Here is an 18,815-nt window from a genome sequence, read left to right as displayed (position 1 = left end):
CGCCATCGCGCGAGCTCAGAGAGAGAGAGAGAGAGAGAGAGAGAGAGAGAGAGAGATGGGTGAAGACAGGATTTGGTCTCTTTGGGGACTTTGCGGGAGTGTGTTGCCCTTGATGTAGGTTGTGTGTGTGTGTGTGAGAGAGAGAGAGGGAGAGAGAGAGAGAGAGAGAGAGAGAGAGAGAGAGAGAGAAGGTAGGTTACGAAAGAGGATTTGGAAGAAGTTGTTTGATTGAGTAGGTGAGGACAGTGTCAAAGCTTTAATGGTGAATATAGAGAGAGAGAGAGAGAGAGAGAGAGAGAGAGAGAGAGAGGGAAGTGGTCAAAGGAGAAATGAATAGGGTATACAAGAAAAGGAAGACACTAATAATTTTGGGATTTCACGTTCACCTCATTTTTTCAGGAGCTTACCATCTTCCCGTTCAATTCTTCTTTCTATACACATATATACACACATATATATATATATATATATATATTATTGTGTTGTATTGGTAACATTATACCAAATACGATTCCAAGTTATGGTATTCTAGCATCTTACGATTTGGATTATTCACATTAAAATTTCAAATTCATTAGAGAGAATAGAAAGAAATGCTCCAATGATCTTATAAAAATGGGCATATACACACACACACACACTAATATATACATTTGGAGAATTTGGATAATGCACATGATTTATGGAAGCATAAATATCAGATCCAAAGACTGATTGGTTCTTTTGGAGCTTGCACCGGCGTGAATGGAACCCATGATTCTGATGCTTACATTTATTGAGCACTGCAAAATATTTTTTTTTAATTTATAAAAAAAACATATTAGATATGGTTATATTATTTCAATTAAATAAAGTGAATTTAAAAAAATACCCTAATAATGGTTCATAACTCGTAGTTTAATCTTCCTCCAAGAAAAGGCCCACTTCGAGTGCTTCCAAATTTGATGGTAAATTAATTGCAAGTACACTGCCTTTGTCTCCTCGTGCCTCCGCATTTCACTGCGCTCCATATATTTTATTTATTTTACTGTCGCATAATTTAGGTGTCTTCCAAATTATTGTTTTCTAAGCCACATAATGACAATTTAGGTTCATGGTAAGTTTTTTGCAAGGATGAATAAAAACATTAATGTCGGAGGTTAACATAATGAAAATGACATATGAATTGATTATAACTATTTTTATGTAAAAATTAATTTAAATAAAAAATAACATTTTACTACGCGAATTTAGTCAACTGTGATTTTTTCATATACTTATTTTAAATTTGACAAAAAAACTACACTTGAATTCAAAATTTTTCAAATATCTACACGAATTGTTAAAATTAACAGTAATTATATACATAATCATTATTTTCGTTAAACTTTTTCGGATTGTGTTAACTAACGCATTAATTAGGTAATTAGTGTAATTACCATACACTTAAGCGCATTAGTTAACAGAGTCTGAAAAAATTCAACAAAAATGATGATTATGTATGTAATTATTGTTAGTTTTAACAATAAATTAACAATTTTTATACATATTTAAAAATTTTGAACTCAAATATAGTTTTTTTATCAAATTAAAAATACATGTATAAAAATATCATATTTAACTTAAATTCGTGTAGAAAAATATCATTTTATCTTTAAATAATTAACACTACTTTTAAAAGTATCGAAAAATATGAATCAAATATTAACAAATTAGATCGGTATAGTTAACAGCCAATACCAAACTATATTTCTTCTTTTTCAAAAATAAATGAATACAGTTGTTGTAGAAATTAACGCACCATACAAGGCACAGTCAAAGAGCCATTTAATATCTATCTTTGTTTTTTTAACTTCTAATATCTGTTTTGTATGATTGCTTTTTTTTATTACATAAAAGTGATACAAAAAATATTTAAGATGCGCATCCAATATATATATATATATATATATATATATATAAATTGGTGAATAAAATCATATTATCTATACGAAAAAAAAGGATTTTAATGATGGTGTCCAAACCAACATTACTTACTGTAGAAAGATAGATCTGTGTACTTTGGAAGTAAGATTAAGACCCACTCGCCAAAAACAATTACGTAATCCGTCTCCATTTCGTTGTCTTAAATGTTTTGTTTTTTTTGCCCCCATTTTCCACCAATTTACCAAAAAAAAAATATCATATTTTTATTTTATTTTCAAAATATAAATTCCAATCATTATTTGTACTAGAAGTTTGCAAAAATGCCCTTGTTTTTCTTGCTATTTGATTTTATATGCATTTTTTTATAAAATTTAAAAAAATATCAATATTACCCTTTAGTCTAATTATATTATATTATTATTAATTTATTTATGAGATTCTAATTTTCTCATGAAGAAATATTTCTTTTGTTTGTTTTAATTTAGAATACTAATCTCCATAATAATTATGTTTAATAATTATTTTTGTTAATTTAATCAAAAATATTTTTATTTTTATTTGTTATCATAATATATTGATTTATATAATTAATTATTTTATTATTTTATTTTGGTTTCATCATTTCATTTATTTGTTGTAGATCAAGTGATGTTTCAAAAGATTTTGATAATACTTTTTTGTAGTTCGATATTTTTTAGATATATTTTATCATTTTTTGATACGTAACGTTGTTAAACCTTAGGTTTAATACCTAGTAAGGGTTAGAAGTATTCAAACACATATATACCGAAGATTTCGATATTTTTTCTTATTTTTCTTTTTGCTTCACATATTTTATTGATCATCTTTGGCTATCGATCATTTAATGATATTAACATATTCAAAAAAGTGTATGATATTACGACACAAATTTAGTTTATAAAAAAAAACCTTTTTTTCTTTCTGTATCGATTCTTATATTTTCTTATCAAAATATTTTTATCTGAAAACGTTTAATTTACGAAAACCTTTTTTCACGTTAGCTCTTATTTTTTTTTATCATGTTTAAATGATTAAAACAAGGAAAAAGAAAAATAGAATGCCCATTAGAGAGGTCCACTTAGCAAGTCTTCAAACTTCAAAAAGAAAGTCTGATTTTAGTTTGCAACTAAATTTTGTATTGGAAATTCAAACAATATATATGATTATTTTTCATGAAAAATGATAAATATCTTTTAAATATGAGTATTAAAAACATGCAAAGATTGACCATGATAGGGTTTTTGAATTATTAAGTGCTTAAAGTCAATTTGTACATACCAACTTATCTAATATTGTCATACCAAAAAAAAACTTATCTAATATTTATATCCCAACACCCCAAATTTGTCAATAATTCTTTTTTTTTTCCACATTTTCGTTGACATAAAACAGATGACAGTAATATATTAAAAATATAAATAATCTCTAGTTAATAAAAATGATTATTTTTCATATTTTCTATAGTTTATTATTTTGTTAAAGATCAATTTTAATCACGTACAAAATAAAATAAAAATAATAGATATATCACAAGAACTTTACAAAAAAAAAAAAGAGATATATCACAAGAACCATTAGTATTAAAATTTCGATTCACAAGTATGACACAGCAAAGATTGAATTACTATTTAACACATAAAAAGTTAAAACTCCTCAAATATAACAAAATAGAAACTTTAAATTCGTAATATTATACGCGCAGAAAATATCCGATTTCTTCTAATTTCGAAATCGTAAAAGGTCATATTTAATTTTCCTTATCCTATTTTTTTCAATTTTTAATTATATTAATAATAATGGGGGATGTACACAACTCACCCGACCGCACCATGTCCTTCGTCACGTGGTTGGCACGTGAAAGTCCGTTTCGGAAACTCTCATGAACCTTTTTCATAAAATGAGTGTATATAAATAAAACGAGTGTACACATATACACACTCATTATATATAACTGAGAAAACCGATATTTTAGATTTTCATCAAAATCTTTTTGTTACATTATCTTATAATCAATATATAAACATTAAAATATGCTACCATGTTTGAGATTTCACCGTAACATAACGGTTTTGTTGTAAAAATCTTCGTGTTGTGTTTTTTTTTTCCCAAATAAAAACAGAGAAGTTCTACTTGTAGTTTAATCCAAATAGAATATGCTATTTGATTTATCACTGAATATAAAGCAATGAACGAATGAGAAATTCCAAGAGTTTGAAACAAGTTTTAGGAAAATTGTATTAGTTATCGGAGAGATTCTCCATATAAAATTAGGCTCTTTTCACGTAACAAATAAGTTATGTATTATATATGGATATAGGATTATTCCCCTTTGTGTGGAGGGGACAAAGGCTATATGGACTTTTGGGGTAATGAAGAAAGATCATAGTTTTAGGGACAACGAGAAAGTGTTGGGAGATGAAAAGAAGCCCCCCACCACTTTTGGAACAAAAGTGACATCTGTCCAAAAGCAGAGAGAGAGAGAGAGAGAGAGAGAGAGAGAGGGGCTAGGACTTGTCGTCCTTTGAACAAAGACAATAGAATTAGCTGTTAACAAGTCTCCTTTGTCGTGGCCATTACACAAAAAAGCCTCATCTACTTGCTACTACCAAATATTACGATAATGCCACCAAATCAAGTCTCGAGCGTTTGACATACGTAAAACGTACCTGACCATTTCGGTTATTATCCAAATATCCTAAACAAACCGATATAGAATCGAACAAACTGAATCGAACCGAGTAAAAAATAACCAAAAAAAATTAAAATTTATTTGAAAAATGAATTGTTTCAGATAAAAAACCAAATACGAATCGAATCAAAGGTTTTATAAAACCGGAATGGTTATAATTTTTCTATAACCAAACCTGAACATAACAGACCAGAACCCGAACCAAAATCCGAAACGGCCACCACTATTAACTACGGGGTGGCCCTAACCCCCGTGAAATCGATTCATTTTACGACTGTAAACTCATTTTCATACTCAAATAATTAACCAAACCCTAGTGATCACATAATAAACTTGTTAATCCCTATGATCTTATATATAAAATACGAAGGTTCCCCGAAATTTTTTTAAAAATAAGAAAACCTAAAATGAAAACCACCAAAATCACATTAGGTACGTTGCTCGTATAAAGAGAAGAAGCATGCACATGAGCCCATGGTCCCTACAACATCATCGTTTTGTGCCCGTTCGTGTGCCCATTAAACTAATCTATAAGATTCTACACTATAAACAATATATTAAAAACCCTTCGAGACAGAAAATGCCGAGCAACGCAAAAAAAAAAAAAAAAAAAATCGAGGGTCGGTTTGGATGGAAGTGGAAATGCCAACTTGAAATAGGCCAAAAGACAGATCATAAAGCGAGATTGATTGATAAAAAAAGATTTAAAGGATGAAAACAGGTATTGGGTATTTATAAAAAATCGGGTAAAGCTGTTCATTGTCTGCAGATCCTAGTACATTCACTGACAGTTTTCCCACGACATAAATACTTCAGTTTCAGATCACTTTGTAGAAAACAATCAGAAGGCAGAAGAGTCTTTGTACTTTAAACAAAGGTTTCAGAAGGGAACCTGTTGTTGGCAGAGGAATGGAGGCAACGGCTATTGTTGTCCAGAATGTGATCCACAAAAGATCTGTCTGATTCTTTATTCACCTTCAATCCTCGTATCATCGCAAGTAGAAGCTCCAGAGCTCAACGTGCATATATGGTGCAACATCTTGAAAATCCTAACGAGACACTATTTTACATATCGAAATAAATGATTTCAGAAAAACAACAGTTCATACCCACTCAATTTTGTTATCATGCTTGCTTCCCGTTAATGGTGACTTCAAACAAAGAAATCAGAAAGCATAGCGGATTTGGCCATTTGTCACTCAAGGGGAAAAAACATGTTTGAGCCTTCTTCTAGTACAAAAGACCCATCACTTTCAAGGGTCACCGGAAATCTCAGCCTGTTCATCTTTATCTTCCACACTTGAAAGCTTGGAAATGAAGTCTTTGTTTTCAGCAAGGACTACTAGAGTTGGCAGCTTTAGTTTCTGCAGGTTGTCTTTCCGAATCAATATCTTCTTCATCATCGGTTTGTGAAGCTTTGCTACCAGCTCCTGCATTTTCTGGTCCGGGATCAGCATTTTCATCCTTTGTTTCGGGCACCTTTGCAGCAGTATCTTCATGTGGGAGCTTATGCACCACATTTCCCCCCTCGAACCGAAAAACTCTGCTCAAATCCTTCTCATCAATTTCCGTCTTTAATTTAGTATCTGAACTATATACTTTATCTTCAGATTCCTTAGAGGTGTCAGAACTGGATGGCACTGGCAAGGGTGAGATGCTGGATGGTGCAGAGGATGTTGATGAACCGCTCAATCCTTTGGAAAGGCAAACATACTTGAAAACGAGTTGCTTATAATTATTTAGCAGGTCTTCGACACCGCTTATGGTCAAATCACCGGCAGCGGAAAATATGTAAGGATATTCCTGAAAGACTTTGCTTGCCTGGTTATCCTTCAAAAGCAAGGCAGCACCCTTATTTTCGAAATCTGAAAGGGATTCCGCTTTCGTGAGTGGCATCTGACTGTTCAGATTCGTTCCCTCCTTGTTTCCAGAAAGATAATCAGACGACTGTGACTGTGGAAGGCCTTTTTCCTTCTCAGAATTCAACATTTGATCCTTTGGAACAGTAGGTTCATCACGAGGGGGAAGTGCCGTGCTCTGATCAAATTGAGTGGACTGGCTGTCTAAACCAGAAAGAAGTGCTCGGGCGAATTCCATGTTCTTTTCAAAATCAGCTTCTTCCATTGAAATGGCTTTTGCATCAATATTAGAGATGAAGGACTCTGCAGAAAGCATGTTTGTGAAGAAGTAGGCAGCTTCACCAACCAGTTTAGATTGACGTCTAAATCTTTGTATGTACAACAAGTTGGAATGAAGTTGTGGAGGATTAGCCTGGACATAACGGTATCAAGTGGTCAGTAGTATAGTAGGCAGGAAGAAATTCATCGGCCAATATGATGTGAAGGCAAACATAAAATCGGATGTTGGAAATACCTTTATGGTAACATAAATCAGGACAGGAAGAAATTCATCAGCTCCAGGTGCATTCTCATTCGAAGCAACTGACGCGTTAAATAGCAAATTATTGATCACCTTGCAGCAGTTGAGGATACACACGAGCTTATCTCGAGGAGCTTTGTACATATTTATTTTCTGCAGCTCTTTTTGAGCTAGCTGGAATATGCAGAGAAGAGATCATAAGCAAGAACCCTTATGCACCGAAAAAGATTATAGATGCAAAAAGTAGATGGATCCGGTTACCAGCCATGACGTTTCATTTTGAAAAGTTGGTTTTATATCCAAGTTCTCAGGAGAAATGAATTGTTGAACCAATGCCATTTTCTGAAAGAGTTGCTCATCAAATTTAGCCTCCTCCGGGTTTGAAGCAAAAACCCGGGTGAATAACTTCGTCATGACATACTTCTCGAGCCCCTGTGTATGCAAAACCGCGAGATGAAGTCAAAGGAGCAAGAAATAATCAGCATATAAGATCAAGGGGCTACATTCAATACTTACTTCTCCGGCACTATCCAACTCCTCCTCAGAGCAACCAGACCAAAGTGGATGAGCCCTAAAAGCGGCCTCCATCTTGGAAAAGAACTCCTGAACTGCAGCACAATCCTTTTCTGGGTCGGGCGCATTATTTGAGAATGAAACAATGAAACTGCAATATGGTACTTACGAAACTCAGACAACCATAGTTGACGACAAAGTTCTTGTCTATGCTGACTCACTCCATACGATCAACCGTAAAAATACACACACGGATAGAGGTACAAAGATGCATAAATTCTAAGTTCCAAAACCCTTGTTACAGAAATAAGATGCAGTATTTCTGTCCTTGTTGAAACATGCAGATCAGAACCAATCTCATGCCGGAGAAAGAAATTGCTCTCGGACAAGCTACGGGGAGGTATGGAGTTATTATGGCCTGTGGGATCAAATCTAACCTTCTAAAATCGTGATCACAAGAAGCATTCTTCATGTTTCCAGGAAAAACAGCCAAATAGATTACCGCAATTCATCAAACTCTAAAGGTCATCATCACAAACAATGTCTCAGATCTAAAGTAGCTTGATTTGAACTTGTCGCCCGGACAACTAAATCCAAAAAGGCAAGAAATCTGTATAGAAATCTAGCTCAAACGCATCCCTGAATGCGGATTCACTTACCGACATACATACCATACACATCTGCTGAAATTAAGCGCTCAAGGTTGAAGACAGAGAGAGATGCAGAGCGAGACATGTATATATATGTGTGTATCGACATACGCATACAACATCTTCACTGAAACAAAAAAAGATTAGAGAGTGAGAAAGCAGACCTTTTGATGGATTTGACGAAATCCGCGGCGGAGGGTTTGCGCATCCGCTCCAGGAAATCGTGAAGCCCCAAGAACATGTCGGCGCTCTCCATCGGCAACCACTCGCCGCCGTCAATTCTACGGCGATCTCACTTGTCTCTCCGACGACTCAGTGGCGAGAAAGAAAGACGGAGAAAACGAACAAAGGCGAAAGAGTGAAGACGCTTTTGTTTGCGTAGAAACGACGCCGTTTTGATCCCAATGCAGACGCAGCGTTTGCGTTTGCGTTTGCGTTTGCGTTTCTGGGTACCGAGTCTCGTCTTTTGGGCTTTACGTCTCGGAAACAGCCCTTGTTGAACCTGGAGGAGGAGGGCTCCGCGTTCTTTCGCCATGGCCGCCGCTTCGAAGCTACCGCTTCTCCGGCAATTACCAAGGCTTCTCAGGCTTTCTCATCCTGCTTTTCTGCTCCGTAGCTTAAGCATATCTCCTCGATTTCTTCTAGCCTCCATCGATTCGCAGGATATCTCCCGGAGAAGACGATCTTTTACCCACCTAGATTCTTCTTCCGGCATCAGAAGCTTCTGCTCTGAAGGCCCTGCTTCTGTTGATTATCGGTAATTGGGTTTCTCTCATTGATCTTGATTCTTGTGTTTAATTCGTTTTTTTGTACGAAAGACATAATCTTTATGCGACAAAACAGCACGCTTTTGCGGGAGGATGAGTTCCACAGATTGGCGAACTCCACCATTCATGACCTTCTCGAGAAGATTGAGGTATTTGGGATCTCACCTTATTGGTTTATTTTCGCGCCCAAACGATTCTTAGTCACCAATATAAGCTGCATAGTATCATAGTTTAGTAGTAGCTTCGTCTACTTAGCATCGTTCGTTCATGTTTTTCTTCTGGTGACAGGAATACGGTGACAACGTTCAGATTGACGGTTTTGACATTGATTACGGGGTAAGGTGTTCTTCAGCATCTACACTTTGGTTCAATTTTGGAGGATCTATTTCACTTATGGTCGGCCCCCTCCATTTCTCTGTCTCTGCAGAATGAAGTTTTGACAGTTAAGCTTGGATCTTTAGGCACATATGTTCTGAATAAGCAAACCCCGAACAGACAGATCTGGCTATCTTCGCCCGCGAGGTAAAAGTGCTTTCTTTCGTTTTCAATTTACCGACTTTATGTGTCTTATGTCCTCCATTCTCTGGCTGAGGAAGAATAGCATGTCTTGTGTTGGTGAACTCTACCAAAAAACCGAAATGAATGGAAGAAAAGAATTCATGCGGCCGACTCCTAATAAGTTTGGGATTAAAGCGTTGTTGTTGTTGTTGTATTGAGCATTATACGGTATGCAAGAAATGTGCAGCTTGGTATTTGGCATCTGGCATCTGGCATCAACCCTTTTCATTGTTACAGTGGATTCATAACTTATTGAAACCTTGTTTAGAAAAAAAAAAGGCACAGTCATAGGAAGATTTGCTTGTTATTTGAGAAGGCAATAAAGACATTTTTCTGACGAGTCTTGATGTTGTGTTTCCCATGACCTTACCGATGCCATCTTCTTAAACCTCTTTTGATGTCTCCCCTTGGTGCAGCGGCCCGTCTAGGTTCGATTGGGACAAAGATTCCAATTCCTGGGTTTATCGGCGAACTAAAGCAAACCTACTCAAACTCCTGGAAGAGGAGCTGGAGGATCTATGCGGAAAACCGATCACTCTCTCGTAGAATCTCTTGAGAATTTGCAAGGAAGAGGTTACATGTATTGAGCTCATGGAGTAGTAAGTTGTCTTTGGACAAAGGGTTTATAGAAATAACAGGTCAAGCCTTTGCAAGGAAGGGAAGAAACTGCACAAGACACAACATCTCGGATCTTAACTGATATGTTTCGGCGTTTCGGGCAGTTAGATAATTACCGAATAGTTTAGTAGATTACGTGATATTTCCAAATATTCATGCAATATGTTATTCCCGTATTTTGCATCTGTTGGTATCCTTTGTAAAAGAGGAATTGAATCGACTGTTTATTTTATCTGTCGAAATATTAATATTTTGGTCAAATAAAAATAGATTAGCGTCGGAAACTTAAAAAGCTGAAGATTTCCAATGCCTAAACGTTGGTAACGCACCGTTAGCTAACAATGCAACGCAAGTTTTCATTGAGAAAACGTTGAAAATTTTGCAACGCTATTTTGCGTTAGAAAACAAAAAATTCAACGTAAAATGCGTTGGAAAACGTTACAAATTTTTTCGACGCAATGACTTGTGTTGAAACTTTCGTCACAGATTTTCAGCGTTTTGCAACGCCTCTTTGCGTTTGTAATTTGCAACAAATTTTGTGAAAAAATTTCAACGCTTATTTTGCATCGCAAATAGCGTGTTTTCTTGTATCGGTCATCTTTTATGTAATAAATTTGTATATAAATTTAATATTAAATAGACTTATAATTATATATATGAAAATTTGATAATATTGATGATATAATTTGGAACATTCTAAATTATCAATTTGACTTTTTATTCAAAAAATTGTAAATAAAATATTATATATATATATATATATATTATAATTTGTATATGAGGTAACTATGTATGATTAAAAATAAAAACAATTGACAAGACTTTTCAATAAATTTAATGCTATTTTTTTAATGGACAGGTTAATTGATGTTTTGATAATTTTTTTATAATAAATAATAAATAGAAATATTTGATAAAATAAATAAATTAGATAAGTCATATTTTTGTTCGAGTTTGTCCCGTAAAGATGTTTATTAGAATTGTGCACGCTGAGTTAGCCCTAAGAACCACCACAATCACGCCTTGTATAAAAGGCGAGGGTTTGTATTTTTTGCTTCGCTTCGCTTCGCTGGAATTCTAATTTCCATCACTCCGCAAACGCAAGCCGTTCTCCACCCACCAGAGGCCCCGAGTTCTCCTCCTACGTCGTCCAACAAAGGTGATTTCTCTCGCTCTGTCTTCCGCATTCGATTCATGGTTGTTAATGTTCTTCACGTTTCCGATTCGAGTTTATAGACGCTGGTAATCGATCTCGTCTGTTCATCGATTCGACTTTTGTTGTGTTTCTTGGAGTTTTAGATTTGTATGATTTCTGGTTTTGTTTCAATCGATTTAATGAAGGATCCACTGTATTTTCTGCAAATATTGTATGAAATTCGTCATGATTCGTGGCTGTCTGGAATATACTTTTTTGGATGTGAAATTAAATGGTTAAGATTAGATTGAAGTTGGTGAGTATTCCCCACAGATGACGCTAAATTAGGTTTCCCTCTGCAACTTTGAGATTTTTTCTGATTTATGCATGGATGATTCTTCTTTGATTCTGTTCTTTTTTACGTGAATTTGTGCTATGAAAATTCCAGTTAATTGTCAATTTGGTATATCATGATCTATGACTGTGATCTTAGATTTAGTGTTGGTTGGTGTCTTGCGCTAATCTTGTTTCCAAGACTATCCCGATTTCTTGGGTTAGTTTTCCATGCCCTTTTACTATCTCTCGGTTCTTGGCTTATGGGGAGACTCAGAAAAGTTCTATATTTTAGTCTCTATGAATTTCACTTAGATATTTTCTCCGATTAACTCTCATTCCCTAGGGTCTGTTATATCTTTCAGGAAGTTGGCAGTCGAAGCTGCTTGCATCTGCACTTTGCAAAAGTGGAGTCTCTAAAGTTTGAAGCATCTTTTATGTCTGAGCGGGCTTCTCTCTTTCAATCATCTATCGGGTTCTTAGGAGAACATTGTCCTGTATCCAGGAAAAGGAGTTGTCATATATCTCATAAAATTGGTTGTATGAGTCTTGGATCTTTTGGGGCCTACAACGCAAGCAGTTTGGGTTACCAGTTTATGCAACCCTTGCTAATCCCCAAGAACCAGTTTGTTGAAAAACAAGGAGATCGTGATTCTGCTGAGCTGAGCTTCTACTGATACTCACTGTCTATCGGGTGCTTGCTACTGAGATTAAAAATGGCATTGCTGAACATTGGTGCTTCCAACCGTGATGATGCCTTCTACAGGTACAAGATGCCAAAGATGGTTACCAAGATTGAAGGTAGAGGCAACGGCATCAAAACCAATGTGGTCAACATGGTCGACATTGCCAAGGCCTTGGGAAGACCTGCTTCTTACACCACAAAGTACTTTGGTTGTGAGCTCGGTGCCCAGTCCAAATTTGACGAGAAGACTGGAACTTCACTGGTGAATGGGGCTCACAATACTGCCAAGCTTGCGGGACTTCTAGAGAATTTCATAAAAAAGTATGTCCAGTGCTATGGTTGTGGGAACCCTGAAACTGAGATCCTCATTACAAAGACCCAAATGCTCCAACTGAAATGTGCAGCCTGTGGGTTTATCTCAGACGTTGATATGAGGGACAAGCTCACATCCTTCATTCTGAAGAATCCTCCAGAGCAGAAAAAATCCTCGAAGGACAAGAAATCACTGAGGAGAGCCGAGAAAGAAAGGCTGAAGGAGGGTGAAGCAGCTGATGAGGAGATGAAGAAGCTCAAGAAGGAGGTTAAGAAGAAAACCACCTCTGGTACTACAAAAGACAAAGCTTCGAAGAAGAAGGCCCAAACCCATGCTTCTGACGAAGATCGCTCCCCAACCAGAACCCAAGCTTATGAAATCGACCAAGAGGTGAGCGATGACGGTGATGATGACATCAAGTGGCAAACTGATACTTCCCGGGAGGCCGTGGAACAACGGATGAAAGAACAGCTTAGCGCTGTTACTGCAGAAATGGTGATGCTCTCTACAAACGAAGAAAAGAAAAAACCGGCAATTGAGAAGAAGTCTGTGGAACAAACAAAGAAGCCGCATGAGAATGGCAATGGCAGTATACTGAATGCTCATGAAAAACTCGTCAACGAGATAAAAGAGCTTCTGAACAATAAAGGTACATCTCCGACCCAACTGAAATCATCCTTTGCTTCACTGTCCGCCACTCCTCAGGACCAAATGGATGTTCTGTTCTCCGTCCTCTTCGAAGGTGTCGGGAAAGGTTTCGCCAAAGAAGTGATCAAGAAAAAGGAGTATCTTATTGCATTGATGAAAGAAGAAGAAGAAGCGGTAACATGGCAGAAGGTTTTGCTTAAAGCCATGGGAAGTTTCTGCCAGGGGAATGCGAGAACGGAAGCCGTGAAAGAGGTGGCACTTGTTCTGAAAGGGCTATATGACGAGGACTTGCTGGAGGAAGAGGTGATACTCGAGTGGTACAAGAAAGGAGTGGCGGGCGACAACAAAGGCTCGGCCGTGATGATGTGGAAGAATGTTAAGCCATTCGTGGAGTGGCTCGAGAATGCTGAGTCGGAGTCGGAGGAAGAATGAGTGATAACACAAATTGCGATCGAGGGTTTTTGATTGTTTGGTCTTCTGAACATCAACTTGGCTTTGTGGTCATATTTCTCGGTTTCCTCTCTTGGGTGTTTTCCCTTGTGGTGAAAACATCGTTATTCCCAGGTGCTGCTCTGCGCATTGTGTTTGCTTTCATCATTTGGTTAGCAAATGAAACTGATTTGTTTGGTTTCGTGCATCTGTTGTTTGGTCGAGTTTGTTTTGTTCTTTTAAGAGCCATTATCTTAATGGGCTTTCTTGTAGCCCATGTGTGTTTTTTTTAAACTTTTTTTTGTACCCCGCAACCAGAAACTCACTAAATTGGAACCTCTTAATTATTTATCGAAATTATTTTCGAATGATGAAAAATGGACCGAATCATATCACTTTTAAGCAACGCATAAGTTACAGTTATATTCAAGAAACCTTCAAAGGTTACTTTTTAGCTCAATCAATTACTATCTTTATAATAGGATAACTAAGTTCAAGTTTCTATTTGTATGATTTTAAAAGTGTTTCTTGAAATGGATTCCAATATCTAATACATGTTGATGTTGGTAACCCTTCTTCCACTAATAATAATAATATATTTATTTTTTTATTGACCAATTTGTCACTTATAAAAATGTTTTATTCATCCAAATGAGGAGACTTTGTATTGCGTCGAAGTAGGGCTTTTCAAAACTATGCAAATATGGTCTTTAAAGATACGATTTTTTTTTATATATAACTCAAGATATGAATTCATATCAAAGATATTCTCGTACCGATAAATTTAATATAAGATATGAATTCATAACAAGAATACACATATATTAAATTTATCGGTACGAGAATATTTTGAATTAGTGATATGAGAATGTTTTGAGTCAGTGAAATCAATTGTATATCTATAGAAAACCCTACTTCTAATGTAATATAAAATGTTATAGTCATAAGTAGTAAAATTTTTATGTACGAAAATATCTCAATTAATAATAATCAGTTAAGATAACTTAATTCACCGTATAGTAACGAATTCACCTACGAATTAATTCGATACAAAAGTTCTAACAAACACGAAAGCATGTTTCTTTACAAATTTTGCGATGGAATAGTGATGTATTTTAATATCTAAAATATTGCAATGTGAAATCTTACAATAGTTTAATGTTTTGTCTTAAGGTGAAGAACCAATAGTTGTTGATATATTTTCTTTCGTGGAAGGGCTTATCTCAATCACAATGAATCAACCTGGATTTACGGCCACATGACCCCCATTGTCCCCTCATTCCCAATCAGATTTTGACACGTTTCAATCACCGGTTAAGCCTTGATCTTAAAGCCTATTACCGGTCAATTGTCGCATTCTCGTCGCATGCTTTTGAGAGAATACGTCTAGATTCACTGCATTTTTGTAACTGGACAAACCGGTTAACTTTTGAAATCTTGTGCCTTCGTGCTCCCTGCGATTCGTTATTTGTTCGCTCGCTTCCACCATTTTTTTTCTCATCGTCCAAACGGAAGCGAGAAAATTTACAGTTAAAATCAGGTTTCGAGAGATTTGAATGGGAATTTCTTTTACATCTTCCTCATCAAATCCCAAATTTTTGTACTGTCGTTGTAGCTGTTGTACCATTTGTTACAGCCATTGTTGTCGCTTCTGCTTCTAACTAAACATCATCTTCTGAAATCCCTAATTTTTTCCCCTTTTGTGTCGGAAACTTGTATGGATTTGAGTCGTGCTCAGCCTGATTTATCTCGTGGATTTCGTTGCGCCCACGAATCAATGGCCCCAAAAACCCCAATCACAGACGATTCTATTAATCTGCAAGTTGATCCGAGTTTTCGCGCGTCGCCGACACCCATACGTCCTGTTCCATTGGAGTTTCTGGAGCAGACGGTTGAGAAGATTGGCGGAGGAGGGGAAAAGGAAGAAGAAGATCAAAAGGATGAGCTTCATTTCAGAATATTAGGGCACCCTCTGTGTCTGAAAAGGCAGAGAGATTGTCCAACTTTGTCGCAGTCAAAACCTCCGAAGAGAATCATGGCCGAAAGCGATCTGGAGTCAAGGAGAGCAGCTGTTAGGTCATGGGGCAATCAGCCTCTTCATGTAGCGGATCCAGAGATACACGAGATCATGGAGAAAGAGAAACAAAGGCAATTCAAAGGGATTGAGCTGATTGCTTCTGAGAATTTCGTGTGCCGAGCGGTGATGGAAGCTTTGGGAAGTCACTTGACGAACAAGTACTCCGAAGGAATGCCCGGGGCGAGATATTACACGGGCAATCAATACATCGACCAGATTGAGACCCTGTGTATCGAACGTGCCCTTGTCGCCTTTGGTCTTGAACCTGACAAATGGGGTGTCAATGTTCAGCCATACTCGTGTACTTCTGCGAATTTCGCAGTGTACACTGGACTTTTGTTGCCCGGTGATCGGATTATGGGATTGGATTCTCCCTCCGGTGGGCATATGAGTCACGGGTATTACACGCCTGGTGGGAAGAAGGTTTCTGCTGCATCAATATTCTTTGAGAATTTTTCTTACAAGGTGAATCCTCGTAGTGGGTATATTGATTACGATAAGCTTGAGGAAAAGGCTCTTGATTACCGCCCTAAGATTCTTATATGTGGAGGGAGTTCATACCCAAGGGACTGGGATTTCGCAAGGATTAGAAAGATTGCAGACAAGTGTGGAGCTGTTTTGATGTGTGATATGGCTCATATAAGCGGCCTCGTTGCCACTAAGGTTCGAAGCATCTATACTACTGTCCTGTCATTGTTATGGTTGCGTTGCGTAGCTTTGGCTTTTAGACATTTTATAGATTGATTATGTCATAGATGAGTTTAGACACTTTAATTAGTTTTTATTGTTAAACAAAGTTTTCTTTTTTGGCTCGTGGTGGGTTTGGATTGAATCGTTAGTAGGTTTTGTGGCTACATTACGATTAAAATTTGAGAATCCGAGAAAGAAATAGCAAGCCTACGCCTTTTCTATTTTTGTCATGGAGTTTATGCTGGTTTGGTGTGTCAATTGATAGATACCATCTAAGGAAGGGCCTTGAAATCGATCGTTTCTTCATCCTTTCTGTTTCTGCTTGAAATAATTTGTTTCTCACGTCTTCTTTGGCATGTGTCCTTTCCACAGGAATGTTCAAATCCATTTGATCACTGTGACATAGTTACATCCACTACCCACAAAGGTCTGCGTGGACCCAGAGGAGGTATCATTTTCTATCGGAGAGGCTCAAAGATAAGAAAGTCGGGTCTTCATTCCGGTCATTGTGACAGTTCTTTACACTATGATTTCGAGGAAAAGATAACATTTGCAGTGTTCCCATCATTACAAGGGGGTCCTCACAATAACCACATTGCTGCTCTTGCCATTGCCTTGAAACAAGTGGCGACTCCAGTGTACAAAACTTACATACAACAGGTGAAGAGAAACGCTCAATCTTTGGCCTCGGCTTTGCAGAGAAGAAAATGCAGGTTGGTTACCGGTGGCACTGATAACCATTTGTTGCTGTGGGATTTGACCCCCTTAGGGTTGACAGGTACTGAAACTCGCCAACTATTTATGGATCCCTCTTCATCTTGAATTTTTCTCCTGTTTTGTCGGCAAAAGTATGAGCATAACCTAGGCTTGAGAGTCTACTTATACCATCTGACAAGGAAACAAAAGCAGGGTCCTCGTTCTATCGCTGGTGCTAGCAATACATCCGAAAGTATTACTCCTCTAAATCCAAATATAGAAGAACATGAGCATCTACTCTGAAATAAGAGACTTTACTGATCTTGGAACTTGAAAGTGGAAAGATTTATTAGCACTGCTTATGCTTTTGTTCATTGTCTTTCAGGGAAGGTCTACGAGAAGGTCTGTGAGATGTGCCATATTACCTTAAACAAGACTGCTATATATGGCGACAACGGCTCCATATCACCAGGAGGTGTCAGGATCGGTAATCAGATTCGATATAACATTACTTTTCATCGGAATAACCAATCACAAGTGCCTATTGTCTCTACCTAAACGTCGGATTCTGTATTTGTATGGACAATAGGGACACCGGCCATGACAACCCGCGGTTGTATAGAGTCGGATTTTGAGACAATAGCCGATTTTCTCATCAGGGCAGCTCAGATAACGAGTGGTTTGCAGAGAGAGTTGGGGAAACCTCATAAAGAGTTCGTTAAGAATCTCTGCAACAACAAAGACATAACTGAACTCAGGAACAAGGTTGAAGCCTTTGCTTCACGGTTTGAGATGCCTGCTTTCGAGATCTGAAAATAGATGAGGACCATCCTCCACAGCCATTCTATTGTCGGCAGAAAGCCACGTTTTGAATTCTTTCCACTAAATCTCACTCAAATCTCTCCCTGTAATTGGGGTATTTTATTATACAGTTTGGTCCTGTAAATAGATATCTTGGATTTCATTTTTCACACTTTCTTCTGTTAGTGTATACCCATTTTGACATATGTGAGATATTAACAATTTAATTATAACAAAGTTACCTTCCGATCCAGTGTGGAAATTTCACTTAATATTTGTGGACATTTTCGTAATTTAGAACAATTTATTGCTCTTTTAGGAGTCTTCATCTTGCTGTTAGGTTTGAGCGGTCCATTTATACGTAATGAGATCACTCTGGCTCCACTCAATGTTTCCAACATAAAAAAAAAAGTGATTAATAATAATAACTAATAAATTCAATATCCTAAATTCATAAATGCAAAAACACTTAATACACGCCCGGTGGGACTCGAACCCACAATCGTCTGATTAGAAGTCAGACGCCTTATCCATTAGGCCACGGGCGCTTTGACTGTTAGAAAACAATGTATCTAAATTATTCAAATCTTTTGGCTAAAAATTAAAAAATCGATAGATTTTATACAAATAATTTATAAAATCATTAAAAAAATTTATATTCAAAATAATTATACTATAAAACGATAGTTTTTTAAGTAAATAAAAGAAAAAAGAATTATATGTGATAAATATTTTGTATTTTTTTAATAAATATAAAATATATTGTTATTTTTTTATTATTCAGATATCCATTAGAAATTACCCTACTCGAAAATATTAATTTAACCGAATCCGAATTTTTCATTTAATTAATAATATATCATTTAATATGAATTTGCAAGTTTGTAAATAAACATTTACATAAACTA

General features: G+C 36.5%; 4 protein-coding genes and 1 non-coding gene across 7 annotated transcripts; 3 read left to right on the top strand and 2 right to left on the bottom strand.

Annotated features, from left to right (window-relative positions):
- Nucleotides 1-5,555: 5,555 nt before the first annotated feature.
- Nucleotides 5,556-8,512, bottom strand: LOC104806806 (vacuolar protein sorting-associated protein 9A). 2 transcript variants are annotated; one of them, XM_010531877.1, is made up of 5 exons: nucleotides 8,322-8,512; nucleotides 7,511-7,658; nucleotides 7,256-7,426; nucleotides 6,989-7,168; nucleotides 5,556-6,886 (listed from the first exon to the last, which is right to left on the bottom strand). In XM_010531877.1, the coding sequence occupies exons 1-5, from the start codon at nucleotides 8,411-8,413 to the stop codon at nucleotides 5,945-5,947; spliced, it is 1,533 nt and encodes a 510-aa protein (XP_010530179.1). In that variant the 5' UTR covers nucleotides 8,414-8,512; the 3' UTR covers nucleotides 5,556-5,944. The 2 variants fall into 2 exon arrangements, with proteins under 2 accessions (XP_010530179.1, XP_010530180.1); XM_010531878.1 differs by having other exon boundaries at nucleotides 7,511-7,602; nucleotides 8,322-8,404.
- A 141-nt stretch (nucleotides 8,513-8,653) lies between these two features.
- LOC104806805 (frataxin, mitochondrial) lies at nucleotides 8,654-10,369 on the top strand. Its single transcript, XM_010531876.1, has 5 exons — nucleotides 8,654-8,914; nucleotides 9,001-9,073; nucleotides 9,213-9,260; nucleotides 9,352-9,446; nucleotides 9,899-10,369. Exons 1-5 carry the CDS (start codon nucleotides 8,691-8,693, stop codon nucleotides 10,026-10,028), a joined length of 570 nt encoding a protein of 189 aa, XP_010530178.1. The 5' UTR covers nucleotides 8,654-8,690; the 3' UTR covers nucleotides 10,029-10,369.
- Nucleotides 10,370-11,118: 749 nt separating this feature from the next.
- Nucleotides 11,119-13,915, top strand: LOC104806803 (probable eukaryotic translation initiation factor 5-1). 2 transcript variants are annotated; one of them, XM_010531875.2, is made up of 3 exons: nucleotides 11,119-11,259; nucleotides 11,934-13,215; nucleotides 13,309-13,915. In XM_010531875.2, the coding sequence occupies exons 2-3, from the start codon at nucleotides 12,285-12,287 to the stop codon at nucleotides 13,644-13,646; spliced, it is 1,269 nt and encodes a 422-aa protein (XP_010530177.1). In that variant the 5' UTR covers nucleotides 11,119-11,259; nucleotides 11,934-12,284; the 3' UTR covers nucleotides 13,647-13,915. The 2 variants fall into 2 exon arrangements, with proteins under 2 accessions (XP_010530177.1, XP_010530176.1); XM_010531874.2 differs by having other exon boundaries at nucleotides 11,121-11,259; nucleotides 11,934-13,915.
- A 1,188-nt stretch (nucleotides 13,916-15,103) lies between these two features.
- Nucleotides 15,104-18,154, top strand: LOC104806802 (serine hydroxymethyltransferase 7-like). Its single transcript, XM_010531873.1, has 4 exons — nucleotides 15,104-16,383; nucleotides 16,783-17,188; nucleotides 17,492-17,593; nucleotides 17,696-18,154. Exons 1-4 carry the CDS (start codon nucleotides 15,361-15,363, stop codon nucleotides 17,917-17,919), a joined length of 1,755 nt encoding a protein of 584 aa, XP_010530175.1. The 5' UTR covers nucleotides 15,104-15,360; the 3' UTR covers nucleotides 17,920-18,154.
- A 228-nt stretch (nucleotides 18,155-18,382) lies between these two features.
- Nucleotides 18,383-18,455, bottom strand: TRNAR-UCU. The gene has a single exon. It is a non-coding gene; the product is annotated as a tRNA-Arg (tRNA).
- Between the last annotated feature and the right edge of the window lie 360 nt (nucleotides 18,456-18,815).

This window comes from Tarenaya hassleriana, unplaced genomic scaffold (genome assembly GCF_000463585.1).
Source record: "Tarenaya hassleriana unplaced genomic scaffold, ASM46358v1 Cleome12, whole genome shotgun sequence".
In the NCBI taxonomy this organism is placed as follows: Eukaryota; Viridiplantae; Streptophyta; class Magnoliopsida; order Brassicales; family Cleomaceae; genus Tarenaya; species Tarenaya hassleriana.
Note: the sequence above shows the minus strand (reverse complement) of the source record. Positions and strands in the feature narration are given on the sequence as shown.

Excerpts from the sequence above, each read along its gene's own strand:
- LOC104806802 (XM_010531873.1), top strand. The coding sequence starts at position 15,361 with ATGGATTTGAGTCGTGCTCAGCCTGATTTATCTCGTGGATTTCGTTGC. Across the intron at positions 17,189-17,491 it reads GACCCCCTTAGGGTTGACAG|GGAAGGTCTACGAGAAGGTC; the intron begins GTACTGAAACTC and ends ATTGTCTTTCAG. Across the intron at positions 17,594-17,695 it reads ACCAGGAGGTGTCAGGATCG|GGACACCGGCCATGACAACC; the intron begins GTAATCAGATTC and ends TATGGACAATAG.
- LOC104806806 (XM_010531877.1), bottom strand. The coding sequence starts at position 8,413 with ATGGAGAGCGCCGACATGTTCTTGGGGCTTCACGATTTCCTGGAGCGG. Across the intron at positions 7,427-7,510 it reads AGTTGGATAGTGCCGGAGAA|GGGCTCGAGAAGTATGTCAT; the intron begins GTAAGTATTGAA and ends TTGCATACACAG. Across the intron at positions 7,169-7,255 it reads AAAATGAAACGTCATGGCTG|CTAGCTCAAAAAGAGCTGCA; the intron begins GTAACCGGATCC and ends TGCATATTCCAG.
- LOC104806803 (XM_010531874.2), top strand. The coding sequence starts at position 12,285 with ATGGCATTGCTGAACATTGGTGCTTCCAACCGTGATGATGCCTTCTAC.
- LOC104806805 (XM_010531876.1), top strand. The coding sequence starts at position 8,691 with ATGGCCGCCGCTTCGAAGCTACCGCTTCTCCGGCAATTACCAAGGCTT. Across the intron at positions 9,074-9,212 it reads ACCTTCTCGAGAAGATTGAG|GAATACGGTGACAACGTTCA; the intron begins GTATTTGGGATC and ends TTCTGGTGACAG. Across the intron at positions 9,447-9,898 it reads TGGCTATCTTCGCCCGCGAG|CGGCCCGTCTAGGTTCGATT; the intron begins GTAAAAGTGCTT and ends CCCTTGGTGCAG.